The 26826-nt window shown below is 40.4% G+C and overlaps 1 protein-coding gene across 1 annotated transcript in view; it reads left to right on the top strand.

The window, feature by feature from the left end:
• LOC121857409 overlaps positions 1-26826 on the top strand; it is an 86471-nt gene that overhangs the window by 53493 nt on the left and 6152 nt on the right. Inside the window, exons 5-6 of the mRNA XM_042353451.1 lie at positions 4830-4963; positions 19772-19896. Of these exons, the coding sequence (XP_042209385.1) occupies positions 4830-4963; positions 19772-19896 (259 nt within the window). The remainder of the gene's footprint in view (positions 1-4829; positions 4964-19771; positions 19897-26826) is intronic.

Genomic DNA, 26826 nt, shown 5'->3' with positions numbered 1-26826 from the left:
AGGAAAGAACAAGGAAGAAAGACGATGAAGATGGGCATGGAAGATGGGAAATAATGTGGGACAAAAGAAAATACAGTAAAGAATATGAAAGAAAAAAATGAGAACAGTAAGAAAGAAATGGTGTGAAAGGCGATGCAAAGCGCCACAGATTATTGGCAGTGCCATTAAGATCTCTTATATTGGTGTATTTGGTGAGCTTGTATTTGTCATCAACGTGGTATTCCTCTAACTTCCACTGCTAACATTCTATTCTTCAACACCAGGGCCATACAGCTAACATTCTATCCTTCAACACGAGCGCCATAACAGTTAACATTCTATCCTTCAACACCAACGCCATAACAGCTAACATTCTATCCTTCAACACCAGCGCCATAACAACTAACATTCTATCCTTCAACACCAGCGCCATAACAGCTAACATTCTATCCTTCAACACCAGCGCCATAACAGCTAACATTCTATCTTTCAACACCAGCGCCATAACAACTAACATTCTATCCTTTAACACCAGCGTCATCACAGCTAACATTCTACCCTTTAACACCAGCGTCATCACAGCTAACATTCTATCCTTCAACACCAGCGCCATAACAACTAACATTCTATCCTTTAACACCAGCGTCATCACAGCTAACATTCTATCCTTCATCTAACATTCTATCCTTTAACACCAGCGTCATCACAGCTAACACTATTTGGTAACACCAGCGTCATCACAGCTAACATTCTATCCTTCAACACCAGCGCCATAACAACTAACATTCTATCCTTTAACACCAGCGTCATCACAGCTAACATTCTATCCTTAACACCATCATCACAATAACATTCTATCCTTTAACACCAGCGTCATCACAGTATTAACATTCTATCCTTTAACACCAGCGTCATCACAGCTAACATTCTATCCTTTAACACCAGCGCCATAACAACTAACATTCTATCCTTTAACACCAGCGTCATCACAGCTAACATTCTATCCTTCAACACCAGCGCCATAACAACTAACATTCTATCCTTTAACACCAGCGTCATCACAGCTAACATTCTATCCCTTAACACCAGCGTCATCACAGATAACATTCTCATCCCTTGAGTATTAAGAGCTAAATAGGCACCTTAACACCAGCGTCATCACAGCTAACATTCTATCCTTCAACACCAGCGTCATCACAGCTAACATTCTATCCTTCAACACCAGCGCCATAACAGCTAACATTCTATCTTTCAACACCAGCGTCATCACAGATAACATTCTATCCCTCGAGGTATTAAGAGCTAAATATGGCACCCTTTAACACCAGCGCCATCACAGCCAACACGCGATATCTCTCAGCGACCGAGTAACAGGAGCAGGCGGTAATGGTGCGGCGCTGAAGGATTCCAAAAGCCTCCCCAGGATAGCCAATGTGCGGGGTCGTGGTTCAGGGGATCATTGCCGAGACTAAATGGGCCAGTATTTCAGCGGGCAGCTCGTGACACGGGACCCACCCAAGGACCCGCTTCCAGAAATGGGTCTTCAGGAGTAAGGTGAAGTGGGGGTGTGGAGAGGGAATTTCCCACTGTAGCTTGCGGCGGGATTATCCGAGGGCAGGTGGGGATTGGGGATTGGGAGGGAGGGAGTGGGGGAGGAGAGGGGTATGAGTGAAGACGTAATCCCCTTAGCTTGGGAATGCTGGGATAGGTATAAAGGGATGACATCACAGCCCTGGGAGTTAAGGAACGTGTGAGGATGGATGAGGAAGAGGGAGCAAGTTATCTGAGCAGCTCTTCAAGAATACGACATTACTTGAGGGGTAACTTGTAGGTGATGTAGCCTGGAAATACTGTACCTGAAGCAGCTAGTAAGTCTGGAGTACCTCTCTCTCTCTCTCTCTCTCTCTCTCTCTCTCTCTCTCTCTCTCTCTCTCTCTCTCTCTCTCTCTCTCTGTCTTTCTCTCTTTTTCCTTTCATTCCTCCTTCTACCCTTTTGCAGTTTCTGTCTTTAATTCTGTCCCCAATTCATTTTCTCCCTCTCTTTCACTTTCTTTCTTATTTATTTCTTCCTTTCTTTATTCCCATCCCCTCTCTCGATTTATCTCTATCTCTCTCTCTTTAAATCTGTTGGATAATATTTCGTCTTTCCTTTTCTTGTTCCATCCCTCTTATCACCCTTTTTTTTTCTCATCCTGTTGTCTCTCCCTTCTTCCCGGTCACTCTCATCGTCTCACTTTCTTCCTCCCGTTTCCCCCTCCCTTATTACACCTGCATTCTCTTATTTCACAAGTTTTCTTCCCTTCATATCCACACTATTTATCACATTCCCTTTTACCTTGTTTTCCATACCAGCTTCTCTTCCATCTCTCTTTCTCTCTCTCTTTCTTGTTATTTCTATCGCACAATTCTTTAATTTCTGATAATATATCTCTATCTCTCTCTTTCTCTAATCTTACTCTCTCTCTCTCTCTCTCTCTCTCTCTCTTTCTCTCTCTCTCTCTCCAACCTATGACAGTCTTCCTTCCACCTTCGCCATTTATCTCTTCTGTTTTTGTTGTTGTTGTTGTTTTTTCCCGGCGCCTGTGACATTGTTTATATGAATTTTAATTACGTGTGAGCATTCATTAGGCTTGGAGCTCTTTTCTTCCTCTTTCTTTTGCATTCTTTCTCCTCTTTCTCAGCCACAAACCCTTTTCTCTTTCTGTCATTCACTGTATTCCTTGGTTTATAATCTTTAGCCTTTCTCTTTTCTTTGTCTACTTTCATTTTCTAATTTTTCTTTCCCATCTTCTTTCTTTTTTTTCATTTTCTTCTCTCTCTACTATATTTCTCTCTTTATCTCCCTTCCCCCCTTCTCTCTCTCTCTCTCTCTCTCTCTCTCTCTCTCTCTCTCTCTCTCTCCTCCTGTCTTTCTCTACCTCTCTAAAGCTATACATTTCTTTCTCTTTAACTCTCTTTCTCTACATAATTTCTTTCCTTCTTCCTTTCTCCCTCTTCATCCCTGTTATCTACCCTTTTTCTTTATTACTCTCTCCTCTGTCTTTATTTTCCTGTATTTATCTCCTTGTTCTATCTCTCCACTTTTCTTTCTTTGTCTCTCTCTCCTTTTTTTTTCTTTAAATCTTTTTCCTATTTATCTCCCCTTTTATATCTTTCTCTCTTCTCTCTCTCTCTCTACACGCATCTCACACAACACGCTTACATGACAAATGGAAAGCACTTCCTCTGATGTAGATTCATCACCCACTCAGCCACAGATGAAGCGTTTCCTCCTGTCTGTCTGTCTGTCTGTCTGTTTGTTTGTATGTCTGTTGCCAGTCTCTACATTTTTGTCACATTCTGTCTGTCTGTTTGTCTGTTTATATGTCGGTTCATGTCATCTGCTGTCTGTCTGTCTGTTAGTCTGAATCTTTGTCAACTGTCTGTTTACCAGTTTGTATCTGTCAGTTGTTGTACCGTCTGTCTGTTTAGTAGACAGTAAACTATACTCACAGTACAATAGTAATAGACACAAGGAACAAATAAGAGATATAGGGTGACATAGGCAGGCACAGAGAGAGAGAGAGAGAGAGAGAGAGAGAGAGAGAGAGAGAGAGAGAGAGAGAGAGAGAGAGAGAGAGACCTATGCAAAAATAAATAAGCGTAGAGACAAACAAGAGAGAGAGAAAGAGATGGATAGAGAAACACACAGGAACAAATACACGGACGTATAACAAAGACAAAGTGAGACATAGTGACAATGAGATAACACAAAGACATACTGAGAGTTATAGAGACATACAGCGACACAGACTCAGAAACTCATACACTGTGAGTATTAACAGAGGCACAGTGATACAGAAAGAAACAGACACTTGCACATACAGACAGATACACAGACACTTAAATGTAATGAAACTCACAAGATAAAGACATATACAAAGACAAAGATAAAAGATAAATAAAAACAAGTGTGGCACAGATACAGGAGAAACAGCTATGTCCCCCTGCCTGTTAATTTCCTGCTATGGTTGTTGAAGTTTATAATAATCTTCTTATGTTCGTTTACTTCATCTAGCTAGAAATATATACACATATATTATTTTATAGTAAGGTTAACCATTATCTCCTAAGTCCAGTTCTCTTTCTTTAATGCCTGCCTCGATCACAAGACACTAAGCATTTGAATCATTATCCTCCTAGTTTGTTATTTTGCCGGCAGATATCCTCACCATGTTCCTACACTGAAGAACATCCGGGAAATTAACATTACACTATTATTTTGCCGGGTTACAACTCCCTCCTCCCCACGTTATTTTACTTGGAAAAAAATAAAATAAATAAATAAATAAAACCTCCTACCGAACACTAACTCTTTTACACTGACACTGTCCTCTGGCCCATTACTTAACCGGAAACTAACCCAAGACCTGTTATTCTTCCGGTAGACACACACACACACACACACACACACACACACACACACACAAACTGGTTCCCACGTCTCCAGCCAGTCGCTACAACTCTTCTCGTAGACCCATTATTTTGCCAGACGCTAACTCCTGTCTCGTTATTCTTGCAGTTGATTCCCCGGAGAGTAACCATAATCTGTTTTATTACCGGACACTCATTCATGTTATGTTATTCTTCCGTTAGACATCCTAAAACAATGATTAGATTTCCTTATGTTACCGGATGCCAATTTTACCGTCACACAGCCTGGATAATAAAGCTTCACCGTTAATGTTTCCGGGGGATGATTATGTTTTCCGGATGTTAGCTTCTGCCATGGTATTCTTCCGGCAGACACTAACCACCCAGCTTCACCATGTTTCCAGACACTAATTCCTGCCCCGTTATTCTTCCGGCAGACACCACTGACACGAAGCCGAGGGTGACTGGACTGGAGGCATCGTATAGAGATGGGGAAACTATTAGCCTCAACTGCACCTCGCTGCGATCACGGCCTCCATCTACCCTCACCTGGTCCAACAATGGTCAGAAGGTGAGTGAGGGGAGAGGGATGAGAGGGATGGAAGAGAGGGAGAGTTGGAAGAGAAGGAGAAGAGAGACGGTAAATGAAGTGGGAGTGGGGGGAGGAAGAGGAGGGAAGAGACGGAGAATAGGGAAGAGAGGGAGGAAAGAGACTGAGAAGAGGGAACAGAGGGAGGAAAGAGAGGGAGAAGAGAAAAGGTAAATGAGAGGAGTGTGGAGGGAGGAGGAGGGAAGAGAGAAAATTGGAAGAGAAAGAGGAGAGAGAAGGTAAATGAGAGGGGGAGGAAGAAGGAGGAGGGAAGAGAAGGAGTTGGAAGAAGTGAAGAGAAAGGGGAAGTGAGGGGAGAATGAGGGGAGGGGGAGATGGAGAAAATAAAAGGTAGCTGGGAAGAGAGGAAGAAAGTTGGAAGAGAAGAAGAAGTAGAGAAGTTGAGAGGGAAGGGAAAGTAAGAAGAGCGGGAGAAGATAAACGGTGAATGGGAAGTGAGGAGAGGAAGAAGAAAGGAAAGAGTAATTTGGAGAATGAAATAGGGGAGAGGGAGAGTGGAGAGAGGGAAGAAAGTGGGGGAAACAGGGAGAAGAGGGAAATGGGTCGAAGGGAGAGGAGTGTGTATAGGAAAAGAACGATAAATAAAAGGTGAAATAGATGGGAAGTGGGGATCGGGTGAGTGGGCAAGGGGAGATAAGAGGAGAGAGGTGGAGTGGGAAAGGGCAAAACAAAGGGAGAAGAAGAGGAAGAGGAGAATGTAAGAGAAAGAGAGGGGTGAGAAGACCTATAAACTGTAAAGAAAAGAGTGAAAATGGGAGGAGAGGAACAAAAAGAAAAGAGTGAGAATGGCAGGTATTGTAAGTGTCGGTGGAAGGGGAGAAAGAGATAAGAGGGAGGGAAGAAAGGAAATAGGGAGGACGAAAGGAGGGGTAAGTGAGGCAGATAACTGAATTGGTTTATCCTTGGTTTTGGCTAAGTGCTGAAGGAAGGGGAAGAGAGAAGAGAGGACAGGGAGGGAGGTGGAAAGAAGAGGGAGGAGAGGGAGAAGGAGGTGAGAGGGGAAAGAATGTCTGAGAAGAAGGGATAAACTAAAACCAAGAGAAAAACACGATAAAAAAGATACAAAACCAAATCAAAGTAAAAATCAACTAATAATACAAGATTAAACAAGAGGATAAAAAAATTCGAGACAATTCCACACGAAAAAACCCAGAAAAGATGAAAAGAAAACCAAAATAAACAAGGCAAAAACAAAGAAGAAGAAAATAAACAATGTAGAAACCATCTCTCTTTAGTTGTGGTTATCAGGTAATATTTCCAGTAGGTAATGAACACAAGTCGATCCAGACATGTGCAAGAGGTTAAGAGGTAATACACAGGACATCTGACGAGGAGCTTTTGTACTGGATGTAAAAGACACGCCCATCTAGACGCCAGGATCTGTTTGCTTTCACCAACCAACTATTTTATTTAGTTTATAGTGATGTGGTGCATTGTGTGGTGGGTAAGTGCAGACACAACACCGGACGATGAGCCTTTCCGGGGAAACCACAGGACCGTATATAAGAACCTGTGTTAAGAGTGTGGTCTTAGTAGTAGGTGTCCAGCAGGGAGGAAGACTGTGTGTGTGTGTGTGTGTGTGTGTGTGTGTGTGTGTGTGTGTGTGTGTGTGTGTGTGTTTCACTTAGCTTAGGTTGTCTCACTCACTACCTACCGTATCTTAAGTTAGCGAGTTAAAATATAATATTAAAAATTATTAAATATAGCTTTATAAAAAAAATAAAAATATACCTCTTAATAATCTTATCTACCCTTTACCTCTGCCACATAGCTGTTTAAAAAAAATTCTTTGGATATTATAACCATATAAATAATTGGTAATTTGGCGAGTTACATGACTAGTAGCATCAGATCGACCTACCAGCAGCCTGGGAAACACAAGTCCTCCACAGTCTTGAATATCAGGTAGAATTATCCAAGCTACGAGAAAAAAAATAAAATAAAAAAATAAATAAATAAAATTAAACCCAGAAAGCAGAACTAGATGAGTGAGAGGGTTGGGTAAGACAATCCCAATCATTTGTGAGGAAAATGCTTGACCCTGAACTCAGCGGCGGGTGAGTCAGGCTGAGAAAATAAACACCGTAAAAGCTTTGTTGCTCAGTGGTCAATCAAGGTCCACTACCGCCCAACACTTAAGCCAAGTGCTACATACACCTGACACACACAGAGAGAGAGAGAGAGAGAGAGAGAGAGAGAGAGAGAGAGAGATTTATTCTGTAGTCTTCACATAACAACAACAGTCTTCGCTAAACCTTTATTTAACAAACAAAACAACTTTTATTACTAACTACCCTAGTCCTAAGTTAACCACACCATTCCTTTATAAGTTTATTCTCCAAAACCTTCCATAAATCGACCAGAGACAAATTCCCAACGCCGAAATTCCAACATTTACTCGCATATGAGCCCAAAATACTGTACCACGAGTCGCAAAGAAATGAAGGGAAAAATTCGCAGAGACAAAATTTGCATCTATTTAGCATAACCGTGGAGGGGAATTTCCCACCTGCATCGAAACAGTACATAAGGGAGACGGGCCGACGATCACACGCTGTAAACTGACTATTTACGACAGAACGGTGGTGGGTCGAGTGGGCCCCAGTGCAAACAGGGTCTGCCTAAATTGGTCTCAGTTCTAATGGGACCCAACGCAACCAAATGAAAGTAAATCTTACAAATAGGATTGAGGCTTTGTCGTATTTGGCTCCATTTCTAATAAGCCTCAATTTTTAACCTGACGGAATAAAGTTCATTCCTAAGAGGTCACAATCCTAACCTAACCTAACAATTAGACTGATGTTTCACTAGGACTGGGGCCTCCAATCCTTATGTTTAGGTTATGTGAGATAAAACTTGGGACCATTTGACCAAACACCCGATAATGTGAGCACTTACTTTACGATAGAGTTACGAGCTAAGCAAACTTACGAGGGGCTGAGTAAGTGTCAACTGTTATTGTTAAGATAAATGTTTCATGAATTCTGTGTGAGTGTGTGTGTGTGTGTGTGTGTGTGTGTGTGTGTGTGTGTGTGTGTGTCGGTGTATGTGTGTGTCTGTATGTAGAATACCTCCCAAACACAAATGCCGCCATACTGTGGGTTTTTTTAGTTTCAAAACTTACATAAATAGAAAATAATAACACACCCAAACATTTATTTTCACACCTTATGTAAAATTCGTAACTCACAACAGAATAATTGAAATTTCTGTTATATTCTTTCTCTCTCTTTGGGCTCAGAGATGGTCTTTATTTTTGTATATATTTTTTTTTCTCCTTTATGGGTAGAGAGTAAATTAGTTTTAAATTTTTCTCATGGTTTATAAAGCACATTGTTGATTACTTTCAGAGAGCGTGATAAAGTGTCTATATGCAAAATAGTAATGTTTAGTTTGGTGGGGCTCTTTTCTCTCGTCTTTTCTATATTGTGTTGAAATTTTACTCTACTTTTCTTTTGTATAATGAGATTTTATTATATTTTATTTTCACGTTTTTTATTCAGTTTTATTTATAGCTCTTCTGGTTCAATTCAATTTTTTACACTTTCTTTCTTTATTGTTATATTATTTATTTTACTTTCATTTTAACCTTTATGTTTTCATTTTCTATTTTCATTTTACAGGAATTACTTACTTTGCCTTTCATTTGTATACTATTTAACTTTCCGCATTCACCTTAAGTTTACTTTCATTTATAACATACACGGCGGGTTGAGGTGTTGATTGTATGTAGAAGTCCGCGTGCTTTATTGGGCTGATGAAATATATATGGATCCTCGTGTTTCGAAGCCGGATTTGGTAAAACGTTACTCTGACCACCTACGTGATACGGGTAGTCCCCATTAGAGGTTCACGGCGCCATAAGCTCATTGAACAGGCTTTGTGTGAAATATAACAGAGTCAAGGACTGCTTTTAGTATCCTGGTGGTCCAGAGGTAGCATTCCCCGGTCACAGTCATGGGCTCGTGGGGTGTGGGTTCGAATCCTGGCGGGTTGAGGTGTAGATTGTATGTAGAAGTCCGCGTGCTTTATTGGGGTAATGAAATATATATATATATATATATATATATATATATATATATATATATATATATATATATATCAGAATACAGTCCTCATATCTGAGGGTTGGCGACCACAGTCCTCCATTCTAAACGTTCTCGAGCTGTTTTTTTCCAATCCTCTGTAGTTTGTTAAATACTTTTTTATTTATGCCTTTTATATTTTGTTTTTACTTTCTACATTTAAATAGTTTTTTTAACTTTAATTGTATGTTCTTTACTATAGCAGTACTATATTTTTTTGTACTTTGTATATATTTAGCACAAAAATAGTTCAGTGTTTCTATAATTTTGCAATAGTTTTCAGTGCTTTATTTTGTTTTATTTGTTGTAACTTTTTGTCCCCTTTACTACCTTTTACGTTTTTGGTGTTAAAATATAGGGTACAGCGAGCCATGAATTAGTGTCTGCTTAACAAGGAGGATATATGCGCGTTTATTTGTTTACACTGAAAAACACGATTCTGTTTATTTTCCAGTGGGGATGTTTTTATGTCTAGTGCACTTTTTGCCACACACACACACACACACACACACACACACACACACACACACACATTCCACATTAAATTACAAGAAAGTACCAAATGATTTTGCCCCAAATCGGATTATAGAAGCTTCTGAAACTATTATTATGTACTCTCTCTGGATCTCTGTATTTCTCTATCATTCCCTCTCTCTTCTTTTCAATAATTCGTTCTCTTACTCTACCCCCCCTTCCCCTCTCTCTTTCTCTCTTCTCCGGCTCTCTCTTATAAACATTTATCCTCCTCATTTACCATCAGTTTCTAAAGGGAATCAACTGCTCTTTAAGTCTTATTAAAATCCTAACTCTTCCTCTCACTTCATTATTGAATTTCTCTCTCTCTTCAAGTTCTTCCCAATTATCACCTTGCTGTTCTCGTTCCCGCCGTAAATGCAACAAATTCATTATAACATTATTTTTTTTCAAAGCTGATTTCTGAATGTCTGTAGATGAAATATTTTAATGACGAAAAGTTCAAAAGCTGGATGAACATATATTTTTATATTTTTTGTAATGTAAAGTATTATATAATCCTGAAGTTGTAATATAAAGGATTAATTTGATAAACATAAAAAAATGATGATAGTTTAGGTTACACCAGTATAGCTGACACCATCCAGGACAATACCATCGACACTAATGGAGGAAATGAAAGGAAAAGGAAGATGGTGAACAGATCGAAGGCCAACTTACTGGAGATATGGAAGGTCAAATGTAACACTACCACGGCTGGAGTATGTATGAGGGTGATTTTTATAACTTGATATATAACAATTGGATACGAACTACAGAGCTACAAGCAGTGCTGGGTCATGTGGGTAAACAAGTCAATGTAATAATAGTAAGGACGTTCACCAAACTCATCGACATTCAGAAATAACGCTCGATATTAAAAAATGTGACGATCACTATTTTTCATCCACGGAATTTCGTAAAAAAAAAATCCTTACTACTTTTCGAAAACATACGATAGCAAATAAAACTAAAATGAAACCACGATATCATAAGTTCGACGGACAGCCACAAGTAAATATATTTTCATCCTTAACTAGTTACTTATAATTCATTAGGTCGTTAGGTCCTTCAGGTAGGCAACTGCTCCTGCCTCATCGTGAAGGTGAACTCTTCAGTATCCCCCCGTCAGGATCAGTAACAATAACAGTTTATATAGAATGATCGAAATTTAATATCTTACTTTGTTTCACCAAGAGTTCCCAGAATTTATTGCTACTTCTTGAGCTCAATCACTAAAGTTACTATAGCTATCGGCTCCATTAGGGGAAGGTTACATTAAAGGGGAGGAAGGAGAGACCAATACATATCCCTCAGAAGGCTCCGCGAAGGGTTAAGTTCCATTAAAAGGGAGGGAGGGAAGGTAGGAAGGAGGGAGGGAGGGATAGACTATAGGAGGGATGGAGGTAGTGAGGGACGGGAGGAGGGAAGGAGTGAATGAAGAAAGGAAGGAGGGAGGGAAGAAGGGAAGGAGGGAGGGAAAAAGAGATGGAGAGAGGGGAGGGAGGGAAGAAGTTAGAGAAGGTAGGGAGGGAAGGGGGAGAAGTACAAACCCCTCCTGACTTAAGGGTAAAGGGTTTTCTTACACGATTAATATGCTAATATCTAATTTGAATATCAGGAGCTCCAACGAGTCTTTATGTTATTAGACTCTTGGAGGACTGAGACACTGATGGTGTGTGTGTGTGTGTGTGTGTGTTGGTATACGGATGGAAAACATAAAATACGGGGATATATAACAGAGGTCATCCAACACATTACAGGTATTATCGACTATATACCACTTGTTACGCAAAAACAATGTGACATATTTATTTTCGTGGTATAACATGAACTGATATACGAGGCGTGTGTATATGTGAGTATACTGGGATATTAAACAGTGTGGTTGGTGATATTGCATGAAATATATAAACAATAAAATGTGTAATAAAATAGAGTATAACTTTATTTAGAGATGAGTAGTTTTAGTTGAGTATCTCTCTCTCTCTCTCTCTCTCTCTCTCTCTCTCTCTCTCTCTCTCTCTCTTCCACTTCTCCCCCACCTCTCTCTTTTTATGTATTTGTACAATTGAAATGGAAATTGGTATTCATTTTCTGGTGTATACATTACCTACAGTGTTTACCGACGCCTGCAATGTTTAGATAAAATGATATATGTTGAATGTTTTGCAAGTTACACACATATAAACAAAACGATAACAAAGGTTCCTGACGTGAATGATGATGAGGGATATATATATATACATTTTTATATATCTCAATATTTTTCGTCGATATATATTTTCCAAACTTTATTGTGCTGTTTATACCAATGGTGCTCTCTCTCTCTCTCTCTCTCTCTCTCTCTCTCTCTCTCTCTCTCTCTCTCTCTCTCTCCCTCTCTCTCTCTCACAATCCTACATCCATCAGGGCTTTACTTGTGCTGCCGTTAATGGGAGAAAGTAATATACAACATAGGTTATATAATAGCGGCCATGCCATCATTAATGACGACCCAAGCTATACAGGTACACCTATCAGCTTTATATTAATGGTTCACTGAGGTGTGTTTACCGCATCTAGGATAATAGTGATCTATATATATATACTCTATGTCCGTCTGTCCGCCCCGTCACTCCTCTCACAGTTACCGTAAATAAAAGGACAGTGAAAATGATTGGAGTGTCAGTACGTGTGTTTGTTGTAATGTGAAACCTGTTACCCTGATAGTAGACGTGAATATTGTAATATGAACTTTTATCTCCCTTCGTCAGTGTTAGGTTCCTGCTCGTCCATTGTTGTTGAGTTTTTCCCCTGTTTATGTACATACATACAAAAACAGACTCTCTCTCTCTCTCTCTCTCTCTCTCTCTCTCTCTCTCTCTCTCTCTCTCTCTCTCTCTCTCTCTTTCTCTCTCTGTGTGTATGTACATATGCAACTAAATTGATAATTAAATTATAATTTACTTGATAATTTTATAAAATTTTAATAATAGTTTGATTATAATTTTCGTGACACATAATACTACAGCATTTAATATTACAGTACATAATATTACAGTGCATAATATTACAGTACATATTACAGTACAGTATTGCAAAACAGTATTACAACACATATGAGTACTGGTAGAGAGGAGTGAGTACGGGCTAGAGAGACATATACAACAAGACATGACACACCGAACCTCGCCTTTACTGTTGCTATTCTCACTGGAGCATGAAACCCCAAGCTCGTGACGTCATTTCAATGTTCGCTTAGGCTCTCATTTATGACCCGATGAAAGGTCCTATAATGGATTTCTCTACCAAGTTTGAAGATTTTTTTTTTTTTTATGAAACAGTTTCTGACGCATTATGCAATTTTGGGGATGGGCAGTGGCCTTGAATTTATGTAGGACAGTGTGTGTGTGTGTGTGTGTGTGTGTGTGTGTGTGTGTGTGTGTGTGTGTTACCCCAAGTCATCTCCGCAGTTAATTACTAAACTCGATTTCTTTTGATTTCTTGACGCCATAGCGAAATATCATCCCCCCCAAAAATATACTTAATTTGACCTACATGGAGAAATCTAATGCAACAAATCCCACCCTCCTACCGTGGTTCACATTAGAGTCATCACGAAAAAATTGATTCCTTAACTATCAATGACTATGATCTTCAACTTTGATCTTGACCTGACAATAAAAAAGTTTAGTGTCTGCTGTACAGTTTTGGTGTCATTATGGGTCTGATATTGACGATGGTGTTGACATACAAACAAACAAACAAGCAAACAAACAAGCAAACAAACAAGCAAGCAAGCAAGCACAGACAGACACGCTCGGAAACCTACAGAGGGTCAAGGTGATAACAAGCAGATTAACAGCTGCTGATAAGTACATGAGAAATAAGTATAAATGTAATAAGTGTTTAAAAGTACAAATTATAAGAGGTATTTTTAAGTACAAGTTATAATAGTTACTAATAAGTACAATATACATTTATACCGTAATCGAAACAGGTGTTCTAAATTTACAAATGAATTAATAATTTTTGTATCACGGTGGTCATTAATTAGAATGGTCTTTGAAAAAAAAAATACAATTCATATTTGTTAACTTTAATTGCCCTTTGCATATTTAAACATCATTATTGTGAAATTTATTTATATACATATTTACATGAGTACAGAGGGAGACAGAGACAGATTCATATTTCAAAATCTCTCTCTCTCTCTCTCTCTCTCTCCACCCTCTCACACGACTTAGGATTCCCTCATATGTTCACCATACTGGACAGACTAAACCTCAGGCCCATATCAGTTTTCTCCGGGTAAAATATTGTTTATGTAACTCAGCTATGGAACTGATCGCTATAATGCCGTAAAACCTAATTATATTTCATCCTTATTACTATTAGTGAAAATAAGCTAAAATTTTTTTAGGGGGAAAGGGGAGGGGGTTGTGGAAAGGGGTGAAGGAAAGGAAGGGAAAGGGAAGGAGGGGAAGGAGGATAGTTGCAAGATGCTTTTTTTTACTCTATTTTACTATCTTACCTCTGTTATTAAACTAGCCATATACAGGTAAACATCACTTAAGTGTTTGAAGATGACAAACATCTCTTCACTCGGGGCTGTGTACTGAACCCGTAAGAAAAATATTGGTCCGATAAATTGTGCGTAAAACAGAAGCGTATTTTCCTTCTTTTTTTTTTTACTCCAAACTATAGATCATATTTTCAAAGTTTTCTTTTTTTAGCTTATTAGAGGGGAATAATGTAGTGGGGCGTAGAGGACCTAAGGAGGGAAGGGGAAATAAAAGAGATTGACAACTAATTTTTGAGTTTTCATATTATTTAATTGCTCTCTCTCTCTCTCTCTCACATCCTTCCTTCCCTCTCATAAACACTGCGTCATCCTTCCTCTCCCTTCTCCCCCCTCCTTCCTCCGCACACACGGTAACCCTGGTCATGAAAGCAAAGCGAAAGAACTTCATCTCAAAGGACTTGCGAGACGCCCCTGGATAATAAGACGTCGAGGCGGAGTAAGAACTTGTTTATACCTCAAAGAGACAGACACCACCCCCATTCCCCTCCCCGCCCCCTCCTTTCCACCCCAGTCACTCACACTCTTTGTTTGAAGAAAATTTACACTCGTAGGAGGAAAGTCTTAGTGTGAAGCTAATCGATACTGTCCCTGTCCATCTGCCTAATAACCCAGAGGCCTTTATCGGCTGTCTGTCCGTCCGTTTATCTGTACCTTCCCCCGTCTGTACTACTTTCCATCCATCTATCTGTCCGTATTTCCTTCCGTCTGTTTGTTTCTCTATCCTTCCACTCTTCTGTCCTACTTTCTATCCATCTATCTGTCCGTATTTCTTCCCGTCCGTCACTTAAGGAATGCTGCCCAGTTAACACCCCGATGGAGGAGCAGTGATGGTCATGTTCTCATTGTGACGTTCATTGTGACGTTCATTGTGACGTTCATTGACCACTACCACTTCACCAAGGTCACAATAGTCATAGTCTGTCTTCTAAGGGATATTCCTTCTGTTTACCACCGATTGACAGAATTAACTGACGCGTGTAACAAACAGACAGACAGATCGACAGATGGCGTGATGGTCTCTGCCGTTACCAAAAAAAAAAAAAATCAATAAATTTTGATGGTATGAGCCACAGATAGACTAATTGACATGAAACTTGACAGACAAACAGACTGAGAGATTGACAAACTGACAGACACACAGACATTCTATCCAACCGTCAATGAATATAAACAAGACGGACAGATAGACAGACAGGAATAGAAACAGACAGGCAGACATACAAACCATCCAACCTTCAATAAAGACAAACAAAATAGACAGACAGATAAACAGGCAGACTGACAGACAAACCAAACAGACATAACGGACCGAACGATCGACTACCATGAAGATTTCTGGCTGGTTGGAATTTAGGAAAAGTTTAGTATTCAGAGAAGGAAAGAAACAAACTCCAGGTGTTGCATATTAGGATCTCTCTCTCTCTTTCTTTCTCTCTCTCTCTCTCTCTCTCTCTCTCTCTCTCTCTCTCTCTCTCTCTCTCTCAGGGGTGATGATAATAACATAAGATCCTTCTACTAATGTCTCGTATATGGCCCTGCTGAGCAATCCTTATTCCATCATAGAGTCCCTTAATGGCGTTCACTTATACATGTTCTCTTGATGGCGCTCACTTATACTGTACACGTTCTATAATAGCGTTCACTTATGCTGTACACGTTCTATAATAGCGTTCACTTATACTGTACACGTTCTATAATAGCGTTCACTTATACTGTACACGTTCTCTAATAGCGTTCACTTACACTGTACACGTTCTATAATAGCGTTCATTTATACTGTACACGCTCTCTAATAGCGTTCACGTATACTGTACACGTTCTTTAATAACGTTCAATTATGTTAATTCGCTCTCTACGCTCACTAGACGTTGTTCACTTATAAACGTCTCTACGGGTTTTTTTTGTTAACCTATGCACGTTTTTACAGTGGATGGCGTTCACTTTATACACCAAACTCTCTACGTATCTTGGCGTTCGCTCGGACACGTCTTTACGCTTCATATACTGGATGTGTCAATTTACTTTAGGCAGCACTCATTTATATCTGCGTTTCCTACATGACGTTCACTTAATATGTCTACACACACGGTTATGCCTTACAAATTGTATTTCTTTCGTTTTTCCAAGATATTCAGTGTCTGTTTATCAATTTGTCCATATTATTATTATTATTATTATTATTATTATTATTATTATTATTATTATTATTATTATTATTATAATTCTGTCTTTAAACTACCCAACCTTATAAGTTGGCCTACTGAAACATTTATCAATTTCATTACTATTATTATTCTCAAAATAAACTCTCATTATTTCATTATCATCATTATCAATTTCATGCATTACCACACATGTAACCTTCGATGAGAGGAGGGGGGGGGGAGGGGGAGTCCACACGACGGACTTATATATAATAGTCAATCTCATAACTCAGGTGTACCGACTCAAGTATTCCCTGCAGACCGATAAAACCATTTCCTCAAACCAAGTCACTCCTTCGTTTGTGTGTATATTCAAGAAACTCTAAGATGGGGAGTAATCTTGTAAAGTGCTTGGCTGAAGGACCTTTTTTGTGGTGGGGTGAGAAGGAGTGTGGGATGGAGTAAGGGAGAAGTGGGGGGGGGAGACTTGGGATGTCGAGTGAGTGAGTGAGTGTGGAAGTGACGGAGGTGTGTGTGTGTGTGTGTGTGTGTGTGTAAGGAGTGGTTTAGTGAGTTTGGTGATTGAAGAGTTCTGGAGAGGTCTGAGGAGGAAAAAATTATATGGAGTTCTTGAGATCTTCTATAAAGGATTAAGTCGTAAAATATTTAGGAAGGAGATGTGAAGTATTTATAGGGAAGAAAAGGAGATCTGAAACAGTTAAAGGGAAGAGATAAAAGCCTGGAGTATTTAGAGAAAAGAGAAGGAGTTCTGAAGTATTTACAGGATACACGATGGCGTTCTGATGTGTGTTCAGAGTTAGATGACGGGTTCTTATAATGTTCAGAGGGCATTTTTTCACACTTAAATTTCATACGATTTTCCATTTATTTTTCCCATACTCAAAATAACGTCCTCTCTCTCTCTCTCTCTCTCTCTCTCTCTCTCTCTCTCTCTCTCTCTCTCTCTCTCTCTCTCTATTTACCACTGCTTCCGTGTTTCACATTCTCTTTCTCCTTAAATTATCCATCTTAACGTTGGTCTCTTTCTCTAATACCCCTTTCTCTCGGTCTAAAAGTCCTTTTCTTTCACTTTGTATAACTTATTTGTTCTTGTCTTCACGTCCCGACACTCTAACTTCTCTCATTACACTATTTCATCTCCTTACTTTCTCCTAGTGTGCCTCTTGCTTTTTATATGCTACCTTTGGCCCTCCCTTTCTTCTGGGCTCACTTTCCATGTTTCTTTCTTTTCTTTACAGTCATTTTTTCCCTCATCCTAACACTCCGTAACCTTCAATTCCGCTAAGTATAACAGTTCCCTTTCTTTATAATCTCCTAACCTCCACTTTCTTCTCTTTCCACTTTCTCTCAGCCTCACCTGCCAAGACACCATTACCCAAATAACTGCTAATTAGTTATTAATGTGCTAATTGGGACAAATAGGTCATTTTCTTAGTCTTTCTCCTGCCCCCCCCCCTCCTCACTCTCTTTCTCTCCCGTGCCACGTTGCAATTTAAGTTAAGTAGAGTTTGTCTTAAGTCTGAGTTAACCTTTTATCATTGGAATGTTTGTACTCGAGAAAATATTGAAAGTCTGCCTAGAAAATTGTGACGTACATAAATTGTTAACATCATCTTGAAATAATGTTTATGTTTCCATATACCAAAGGGCGATCTGTTTTAATCGTCCAGTTTGTATTCTGAAAATGTAAAGCTAATTGTGTAAATTGTGTATGTTAGGAGGATGTTCAGTGTCTCAGGCAATGGAAACACCTTCTCAATATACGAGTATGTTCTTGTGATGAGAGTTTTTACGTTAACTTAAAAAAAAACAAAAAAACACACACAATAAGAGGGTGATGGTAGTGAGAAAAATGTACTCCATTTTCTTTTGTGAGAGGTAATTATACTACGTTCTCTGTTGACTGAGGTAATTATGCCCCGTTTTCTATGGTATGACGTTGTACCACGTTTTTTGTTGCACTAGATCAATAAACTATGTTACATGAGTTAATTATAACGTATCTCTTTCTCTGGCTGTAGGTTTATACATTTAATAAAAGAAAAAAGAAAGAGAGATTGTTACAAAAACGAGTATCGTCAAATTCACTGATCTCTCTCTCTCTCTCTCTCTCTCTCTCTCTCTCTCTCTCTCTCTCTCTCTCTCTCTCTTACACTTTCTTTTCTCCCCCTTTTCTCCCTTATATTTACGTTCTCTCACAATATCATCTTGTCTTCTCTCTTTCTCCCAATCTTTCGCGTTCTTTACTCCCCTCTTACTTCCCCGAGTTTTCTTTAACAAATCCTTTCTCACTCACACAATTCTTTCTCCCTCATAAAATCATCACAGAATGACATCAACCCAGACCTTACCATAAATGATTCTGTTAATAACTGCATGAACATTGTTAAGTCTTAGTACAAAAAGCCTCCTCTCCTCTCCTCTCCTCACCCACCCATTGAGTTTATTAAGAAATATTACCTCCATTAATGCACTGAGTGACGTGTGTCTTCCCAGCCTCGACGGATAACATTTGCAACGCTTAAAATGTCGTCCTTTTTATACCAAATTTTTCTTTTGTCTTGCTTAGTTTAATTTCTTATTCTCAACCCTTTTTATTCCTGTTTTCTTTCTCTCTCTCTCTCACACACACACACACACACACACACACACACACACACACACACAAACATTACCACATGCCATTCAGTGTGTTAGGTTAATGCCAGTGTAATACGGTATAACCCTCGTGTGTACTTGTATCATCATGTGTGAGACTTAATCCTGTTATTTGATATTTGTTTCTCCGTATTGTTGGCTTCATTAACTCATTGTGTCATACCGCTTATAACTTATTTAAGATCATGTGACGTTTAGCTCCCCCAGTTTCTTCACCTGATAATTATTCACCCTAACTGAAGGTATAGATTAGGTTAGGTTAGGTTAGGATGGTTAATCTTAAGGTGAAATAATCCGGGAAAGCTGTAATTTCTAGTAGCAACCTTATCGTCATTTAACTCTTTGTACCGCCCTGTACCTACTTATCTACCCCCTGTGGATCATCGTACTGCCCTACTTGAGCTTTGTAGGTGACTCTCTGTATCACCATTAATTTATTGTGACTCCCTATAAATGGCTGTATCACCCTGTAAATTACTGTACCGTTCTGTAACTGCCTCATGTAGCAAAATGTGTGTATCACCTGAAGAATAACCATCAAAGTTATTTCACCTACGATTACCTACCCCAACGCTGACATGACCTAACCTAACCTGACCTGACCTTACCTGACCTGACCTGGCCTGGCCTAACCTAAACTAAACTACCCTAACTTAACCTAACCCCAAGTGGCATTAGGGTGTTTAATCATCAGTTGAAATAAACTTAGGAAGGGGAAGAATAATTGTCCTGTGATCACCGTGTGTTTCTCTCTCTGTAACTCACTGTAACTCATCCACAGATCGCTAAGGAGCACCTGGTGAGTTACCCCTCGGCCACCTCGGAGGATGACCCCACCACTACCACCCTGGGCCTGGTCCTCACCGCCCACGCCAGCCTCTTCACTGATGGCACCCTTGACCTCAGGTACAACAGGGTGAAGGGAGAGGAGGAACAAGGGAGAGCCAGGGAGAGGAGGAAGAAGGGAGAGCCTGGGAGATGGACGGAGAGTTTTGGATACAGAGGGATTAGTCAGTGAAAGCCCGAGAGTGTCTGAATGAATAAAGGAGAATCTAGGAGAGGAATGGTGAGGCAACTCCTCTCCTAGGTATGGTGGGAGAGTAAGGGAGGAGTCATCTGAGTGAGAGTAGAAGAACTTGAGAGATAACATAAGAGTGTATGAAAGACTTTGGAAGAGCAATACAACCACATACATCATAACACATACACCATACATCACAACACATGCGCCATACAGCACTACACGTAATTACACTGTACACTACACTACACATAAATAATATCATAATGGTTGCCCCTTGTGTAACGGGGATGGCCGGCGCAAGGACCACCTGGGCGTGAATTTGTTGAAGGTGTAGAAGCTATTGCCAACACAACAGCCACACCCTGAGTTAACGAGTTGCATGACCTAGTGTCAAGGAATAGTCCGAGAAGACCGGACAACTCGCCAACTGCACGGGCTAACCATTACCCCGGAATACGACCAGGAAATCGATTAACATCCAGGTTCCCAATTACTGCCTGGGGAGACAGAGGTAAATGGGGTAAAGAAACTTGTCCCTAGTTTCACCCTGCACTACACATAACCATTACCACACCATACACTTACTACTCGTATCACAACACCAGCACAAACGTAACTACAAATATACTCACCACACTGCCACCACACTGCCACCACTGCCACCACACTGCCACCACACTTCCCCACAGTGCAATCACAAACTGCAAACATGATACCAGACAACACTATCAAAACTACCTTCACACCAAAACATCACACAACACCACCATACCACACACCACCACCATCACCAAACACACACCACTATACCATACACCACCACCACCACCACCACCAAACACACACCACTATACCATACACCACCACCAAACCACACACCACCACACCACAACACCATACACCACCACACCACACGCCACAACACCATACACCACCACACCACACGAAACCCCACACATCCACCACACCACAAAAACACACATCACAGCACCACCACACCGCACCACACAATAACACCACACACCACACCATAACACCACACCAGATTCCCTCCCTCCCTCACCACACCAACGATCACACTAACTCACAGTAATGAATCAAAGACGTAACAACAGTGTAGAACCTCACATGGGCTGTGGTATAAGGTGGAAGTTTATGGTGTTGTGGGGATTGATTGATTGATTGATTGATTGATTGATTGATTGTGGTAATTGGTGGGGATAGGTGATGTTATTGTGGTGGCGGTGGTGGTAATATGTTGTGGCACTGATATGGTTGTATTGTGTTATTGGTATGTAATATTGTGGTGGTATGTGATGTTTTGGTGGTACTGTGTGGTCTTATGGTGGTACTGTGTGGTGTTTTGGTGGTACTGTGTGGTGTTGAGGTGGTGCCGTGTGGTGTTATGGTGACGCTTTGTAGTGCTGCAGTGGTACGGTATATAATGTTGTGGTGGTAATGGTGCGGCAGCGTTCGGATGATGATGGTGTGATAGTGTGGTGGTGGCACTTCCTGGTGATGGTGTGTGTGGTAACATGATGGTGGTGGTGGTGGTGACGAGCGCAGGACGAGTTAGGATGAAAGTAAATAAATAAACGAAACAAATTAAAATAAAAGATTAATTAATAAACAACATTGATATTTCCTCACCAAAATACCAGCAGGGAATTCGCGTAGCGGGTTTTGGGTTTGAGTTAAAATACGTGGCTTTTCTACATGGTCTTTCCTCTTTCCTGGAGCTTGCAGAGGGAATTCAGATGAGGAAACTCGAATAGGAAAGTTAAAAATAGAAGGACAGTCTAAAACCGAATGTCAGCAGAGTAAACGCATTGTAGGTTGAGGGAGAGAGTTTAAGGAATCAGGTGACTGGGAGATTTTCTTGAGTTTTGCCCCATGAGTAAATTTTAGGAGAACGAAAACGACAATATTTATGGAAAAAATTAAAATACAAATAAAAATAAATAAGAAGAATCCGTACAAACATATTGGATTAAGAGCTAAAAATAATATATTCAAGTGGACTACACACCCTTTCCCGAGGCACTAGCAGGGGAGAGGATATGAGGAAGGAGACAACGAACAGAGATAACTAAATCTAAAATTCACGAAGGATCAGTATCAACACTTTGCCTACACAAGAATATTACTTTTCGGTGACGATTCAACATAAAAAGAATATTCAGATTCCTTTAGTGACTACACAGATTTTCTTTTTCTGTCCCAAACTACAAGAAAGGGAAGTAAAACGAAAAAAAAAGAAAACGATCAGGGGTAACTCAATAAAAATCTATAAATATCAACAGCCACACTACTGGAAGCAGGTCCATAATTGAAAGTCGAAATATTCACAATGTTTTCCTGGTACTGGGAGGAGAGTTAAAATGAAGTAAGACGAACAAGAATCTTTGAGAAGAGAAAAAGCGTTCTGTCAAAAATACCAGGACAGGAGCCAAGAAGGGGAGCAACACACACACTATGCCAAGGACTGGAATTGAACTATTCAGCTTGTCTTCAAAAATTCCTGATTCTTGAAGCTGGGAGTTACAGGTCAGAGGGGCCCAAGTTCTAATGGAGTTTAGTCCAAATGGGCCCCAGTCTTATTGGTGTTTAGTCCAAATGGGCCCCAGTCTTATTGAAGTTCAGTCAAATGGGCCCCAGTCTTATTGGTGTTTAGTCCAAATGGGCCCAGTCTTATTGGTGTTTAGTCCAAATGGGCCCCAGTCTTATTGGTGTTTAGTCCAAATGGGCCCAGTCTTATTGGTGTTTAGTCCAGATGGGCCCCAGTCTTATTGGTGTTTAGTCCAAATGGGCCCAGTCTTATTGGCGTTTAGTCCAAATGGCCCCAGTCATATTGGTGTTTAGTCCAAATGGGCCCAGTCTTATTGAAGTTCAGTCAAATGGGCCCCAGTCGTTTAGTCAAATGGGCCCCAGTCTTATTGGTGTTTAGTCCAAATGGGCCCAGTCTTATTGGTGTTTAGTCCAAATGGGCCCCAGTCTTATTGGTGTTTAGTCCAAATGGGCCCCAGTCTTATTGGCGTTTAGTCCAAATGGGCCCCAGTCTTATTGGTGTTTAGTCCAAATGGGGTCTTATTGGTGTTTAGTCCAAATCAGTTATTGGTGTTTATTCCAAATGGGCCCAGTCTTATTGGTGTTTAGTCCAAATGGGCCCCAGTCTTGTGGTGTCTTAGTCCAAATGGGCCCCAGTCTTATTGGTGTTTAGTCCAAATGGGCCCGAGTCTTATTGGTGTTTAGTCCAAATGGGCCCCAGTCTTATTGGTGTTTGTCCAAATGGGCCCCAGTCTTATTGGCGTTTAGTCCAAATGGGCCAGTCTTATTGGCGTTTAGTCCAAATGGGCCCCAGTCTTATTGTGTTTAGTCCAAATGGGCCCAGTCTTATTGGTGTTTAGTCCAAATGGGCCCCAGTCTTATTGGTGTTTAGTCCAAATGGGCCCCAGTCTTATTGATGTTTAGTCCAAATGGGCCCCAGTCTTATTGAGTTTAGTCCAAATGGGCCCAGTCTTATTGATGTTTAGTCCAAATGGGCCCAGTCTTATTGGCGTTTAGTCCAAATGGGCCCCAGTCTTATTGGTGTTTAGTCCAAATGGGCCCAGTCTTATTGGTGTTTAGTCCAAATGGGCCCCAGTCTTATTGGTGTTTAGTCCAAATGGGCCCCAGTCTTATTGATGTTTAGTCCAAATGGGCCCCAGTCTTATTGGTGTTTAGTCCAAATGGGCCCAGTCTTATTGGCGTTTAGTCCAAAGTCTTAGTCCCAAATGGGGTGTTTAGTCCAAATGGGCCCAGTCTTATTGATGTTTAGTCCAAATGGGCCCCAGTCTTATTGGCGTTTAGTCCAAATGGGCCCCAGTCTTATTGGCGTTTAGTCCAAATGGGCCCCAGTCTTATTGGTATTTTTTTTTCTAAAGAGGTAAATTCTTGATGAGCCACAGTCTTAGTGGATTCCAATCATATTAGGCCCCAGTCCTTATGAACCCCAATGCCAATGAACCTCAGTCGAAATGGACCCCAGTGCTAATGGGTCTCAATTCTAATGGGCCCCAAAGATGATGGATTCATACTCTAATAGCTAAGTTACATCAGGATGGGCCCTATCAAGACTGGGGCTCATATGACGCGCAACCTGGCAAAATACCTATAGGCGTAAGAATGAACGGGAAGAAGAAAAAACTCTAGAGTGGCTCGAGGAATGGAGATAATGTATTCAGACTGTGCATGTATATCAAAGGGTCTTCCTCCTTCTTGACACATGGGAACGCTGGGGATAAGATGAGACAAAGAGAATACAGTAAAGATTAAAGCGGTAGGAAAAAATTGGTTGTTGGAATAATGGGTCGTAGTCCTAATAGGCACCAATCTAACCTATTATAATCGTGACTCATTAGGATGGATTGAGGTTCTGTAGGACTAGAATCCATTAAGATTGGGGAGTATCAAGGTCGGGGGCCCTAAAAATTGGTGTCCATTAAGTTCGGAACCCTAAAGATGGTCCTATTCTTAATGGTTAAATTAAGTAAAGCTGGGTTATATTAGGTTAGGTTAGGTTAGGTTAGGTTAGGGAACCCTGGTAGGACTGTGGCTCATTCCACCATTCGCCAAAGCCCCGCACCAGTACGCTAGCAGAGGAAGCTCACAGCAGGTCGATTCTTAAAATTAATCATTCATGCTGTCCACAAAGGCTTCTCTGTTTACCTGACACTCGTAAGGGCTGTGAAGCGAAGAGAAACGAACAACAAAAATTAGAAAAAAAAATGCATCGTGTGTTTAAAGCCAGTACGCTCAGCTACAGTACAAAGACGGTACAAAAAAAAAACTGAAGAAAAAGTACCGAGCCATGACCCACATCACAACTGTCACTCCATAATATATGCGCCACGTTTCAGTATGTTTCGTGGAAGAGACCGTAGGAGACTTTATCACGTGAGTAACCTAGTGTCAGACGAAGAGACGGAGGAAGAGAAAAATCAGACGGACGGACGTAAGAAAAAGTTCTGACACACTCTACTCCGTACTTAAGTGAAGGTATAAAACCAACTAACAAAAATCCATACCAGAGCAGCGAACAGGAGAAACTTTACAATGAGATGAAATTATTTGGTTCACATTCTAAATTCATTCATTTATTATTCATCTTGGACGGATGGGGAAGACCTTGACTCAAAGACATGGTGTTTATCCCCACAGAGGCATTACACACATCACACACTAGATGAGAGGGGGTGGTGGGTATATCTCCCCCAGTTGGTGAGGATATCTAAAAACAAGTTAGATTTATAAAAGACTACACTACTCCCCTAATAAGTTCTTAACGCCGGAAGTCCAGTTAGGATAAAGGAAATTGAGTATGTATGTATGTAAAGGAGAAAGAAAATCTGCACCAACAAAGAAGCGGGAGAAAGAGCTGCACCTAGGGATTAAAAATGTAAGATAAATTATCCTGGATGGTTACACAGAGGCCAGGGGAGGTAAGGTGAGAAAACAAACAGAAGTAACTGATAAAATGGTAAGAAATATTAATATCAACACCTACAACAAGGAAACACAACCCGATTGACACAAGATTTTTTCCTCTTACAAGTCACTAAGAAGGTAGAGATAAAAGAAGACGAACAGGGATAACTAAAGGAAAAAAAAAACATACTAAGAAGAACGGGAGTACAGTACATATAAAAGAAAACGATTACGGGGGTAACTAGAGAACAAAATTTAGTCATATCAACAGTAGCAACGACTTAACAATGGAGACGTTCACTATGGTTAGTTGAGGATTGAAGATAAAATAATTAGATTGTGGACACGGTTTTCATGCTTCCTGTCACGGGGAGGGGGAGATAGAAGGGAAGTAAACGCAGTATATATATAAAAAAAAACGGAGAAATATTACAGTTCATGGGAGACTCAGGATTCTCCATCAAATGTCATAGCATCAACTCAAAACAGTAATAATGAGAATCATCCTTGATATATAGAGGAAAATCGGCTCATATGAACATTAAGTACACCATTTTATTTCACCTTATGATTAAACACCCAAATGGTAACCTAACCTAACCTAACCTAACCTAACCTAACCCCTAAGTATAACTTTAGAGTGTATAATCGTCAAGCGCAATAAGTTGGTGTGGGGGGGAGGAGGGGTTAATGTTCGCATGATCCAAAAACTCGAATCATACAGAAATCATACACATCAGTAAAAATTCATACGTGCTTATACACACACACACACCCACACACACACCACACAAACAAAAAAATCAAACAGGATTTATACAAGCCGCTAAACATTCATACACCACTCATACTGACATTCATACAGGAATCATAAACACCTAAAAAAAAAAAAATAACGCAACGCACTTAAAACGCACCCTTAAATATAACCCCCCTTTCATATACCTTTAAAATTCATACGAATTCCTAAAAAAACAAAAACAAAACAGGACTCCAAAACACAACACCACCACCACCACCACTACCACCACCACCAACACCACCACCACTACCACCACCACCACCACCACCACCACCACCACCACCACTACCACCACCACCCCACCACCACCACCACCACACTACCACCACCACCACCACCACCCACCACATGTTGATACAGAACTCAACCTCTGCCGTAAAGTTTATAGGGGACAGATACACACGATTCTAAATTCATACAAGACACTTACCCACCACTAAAACAACGATCATACACCATACATACACACCAAAAACCAAGCGTATGGAGAGGTACCATGTCATAAATGTTTGTGGATGGGAGATTCCGCCTGCCTATCCCTGTT

Source organism: Homarus americanus, unplaced genomic scaffold, assembly GCF_018991925.1.
Source record: "Homarus americanus isolate GMGI-L3 unplaced genomic scaffold, GMGI_Hamer_2.0 scaffold12143, whole genome shotgun sequence".
NCBI lineage: Eukaryota > Metazoa > Arthropoda > Malacostraca > Decapoda > Nephropidae > Homarus > Homarus americanus.
This window is presented reverse-complemented; position numbering and strand designations above follow the sequence as displayed.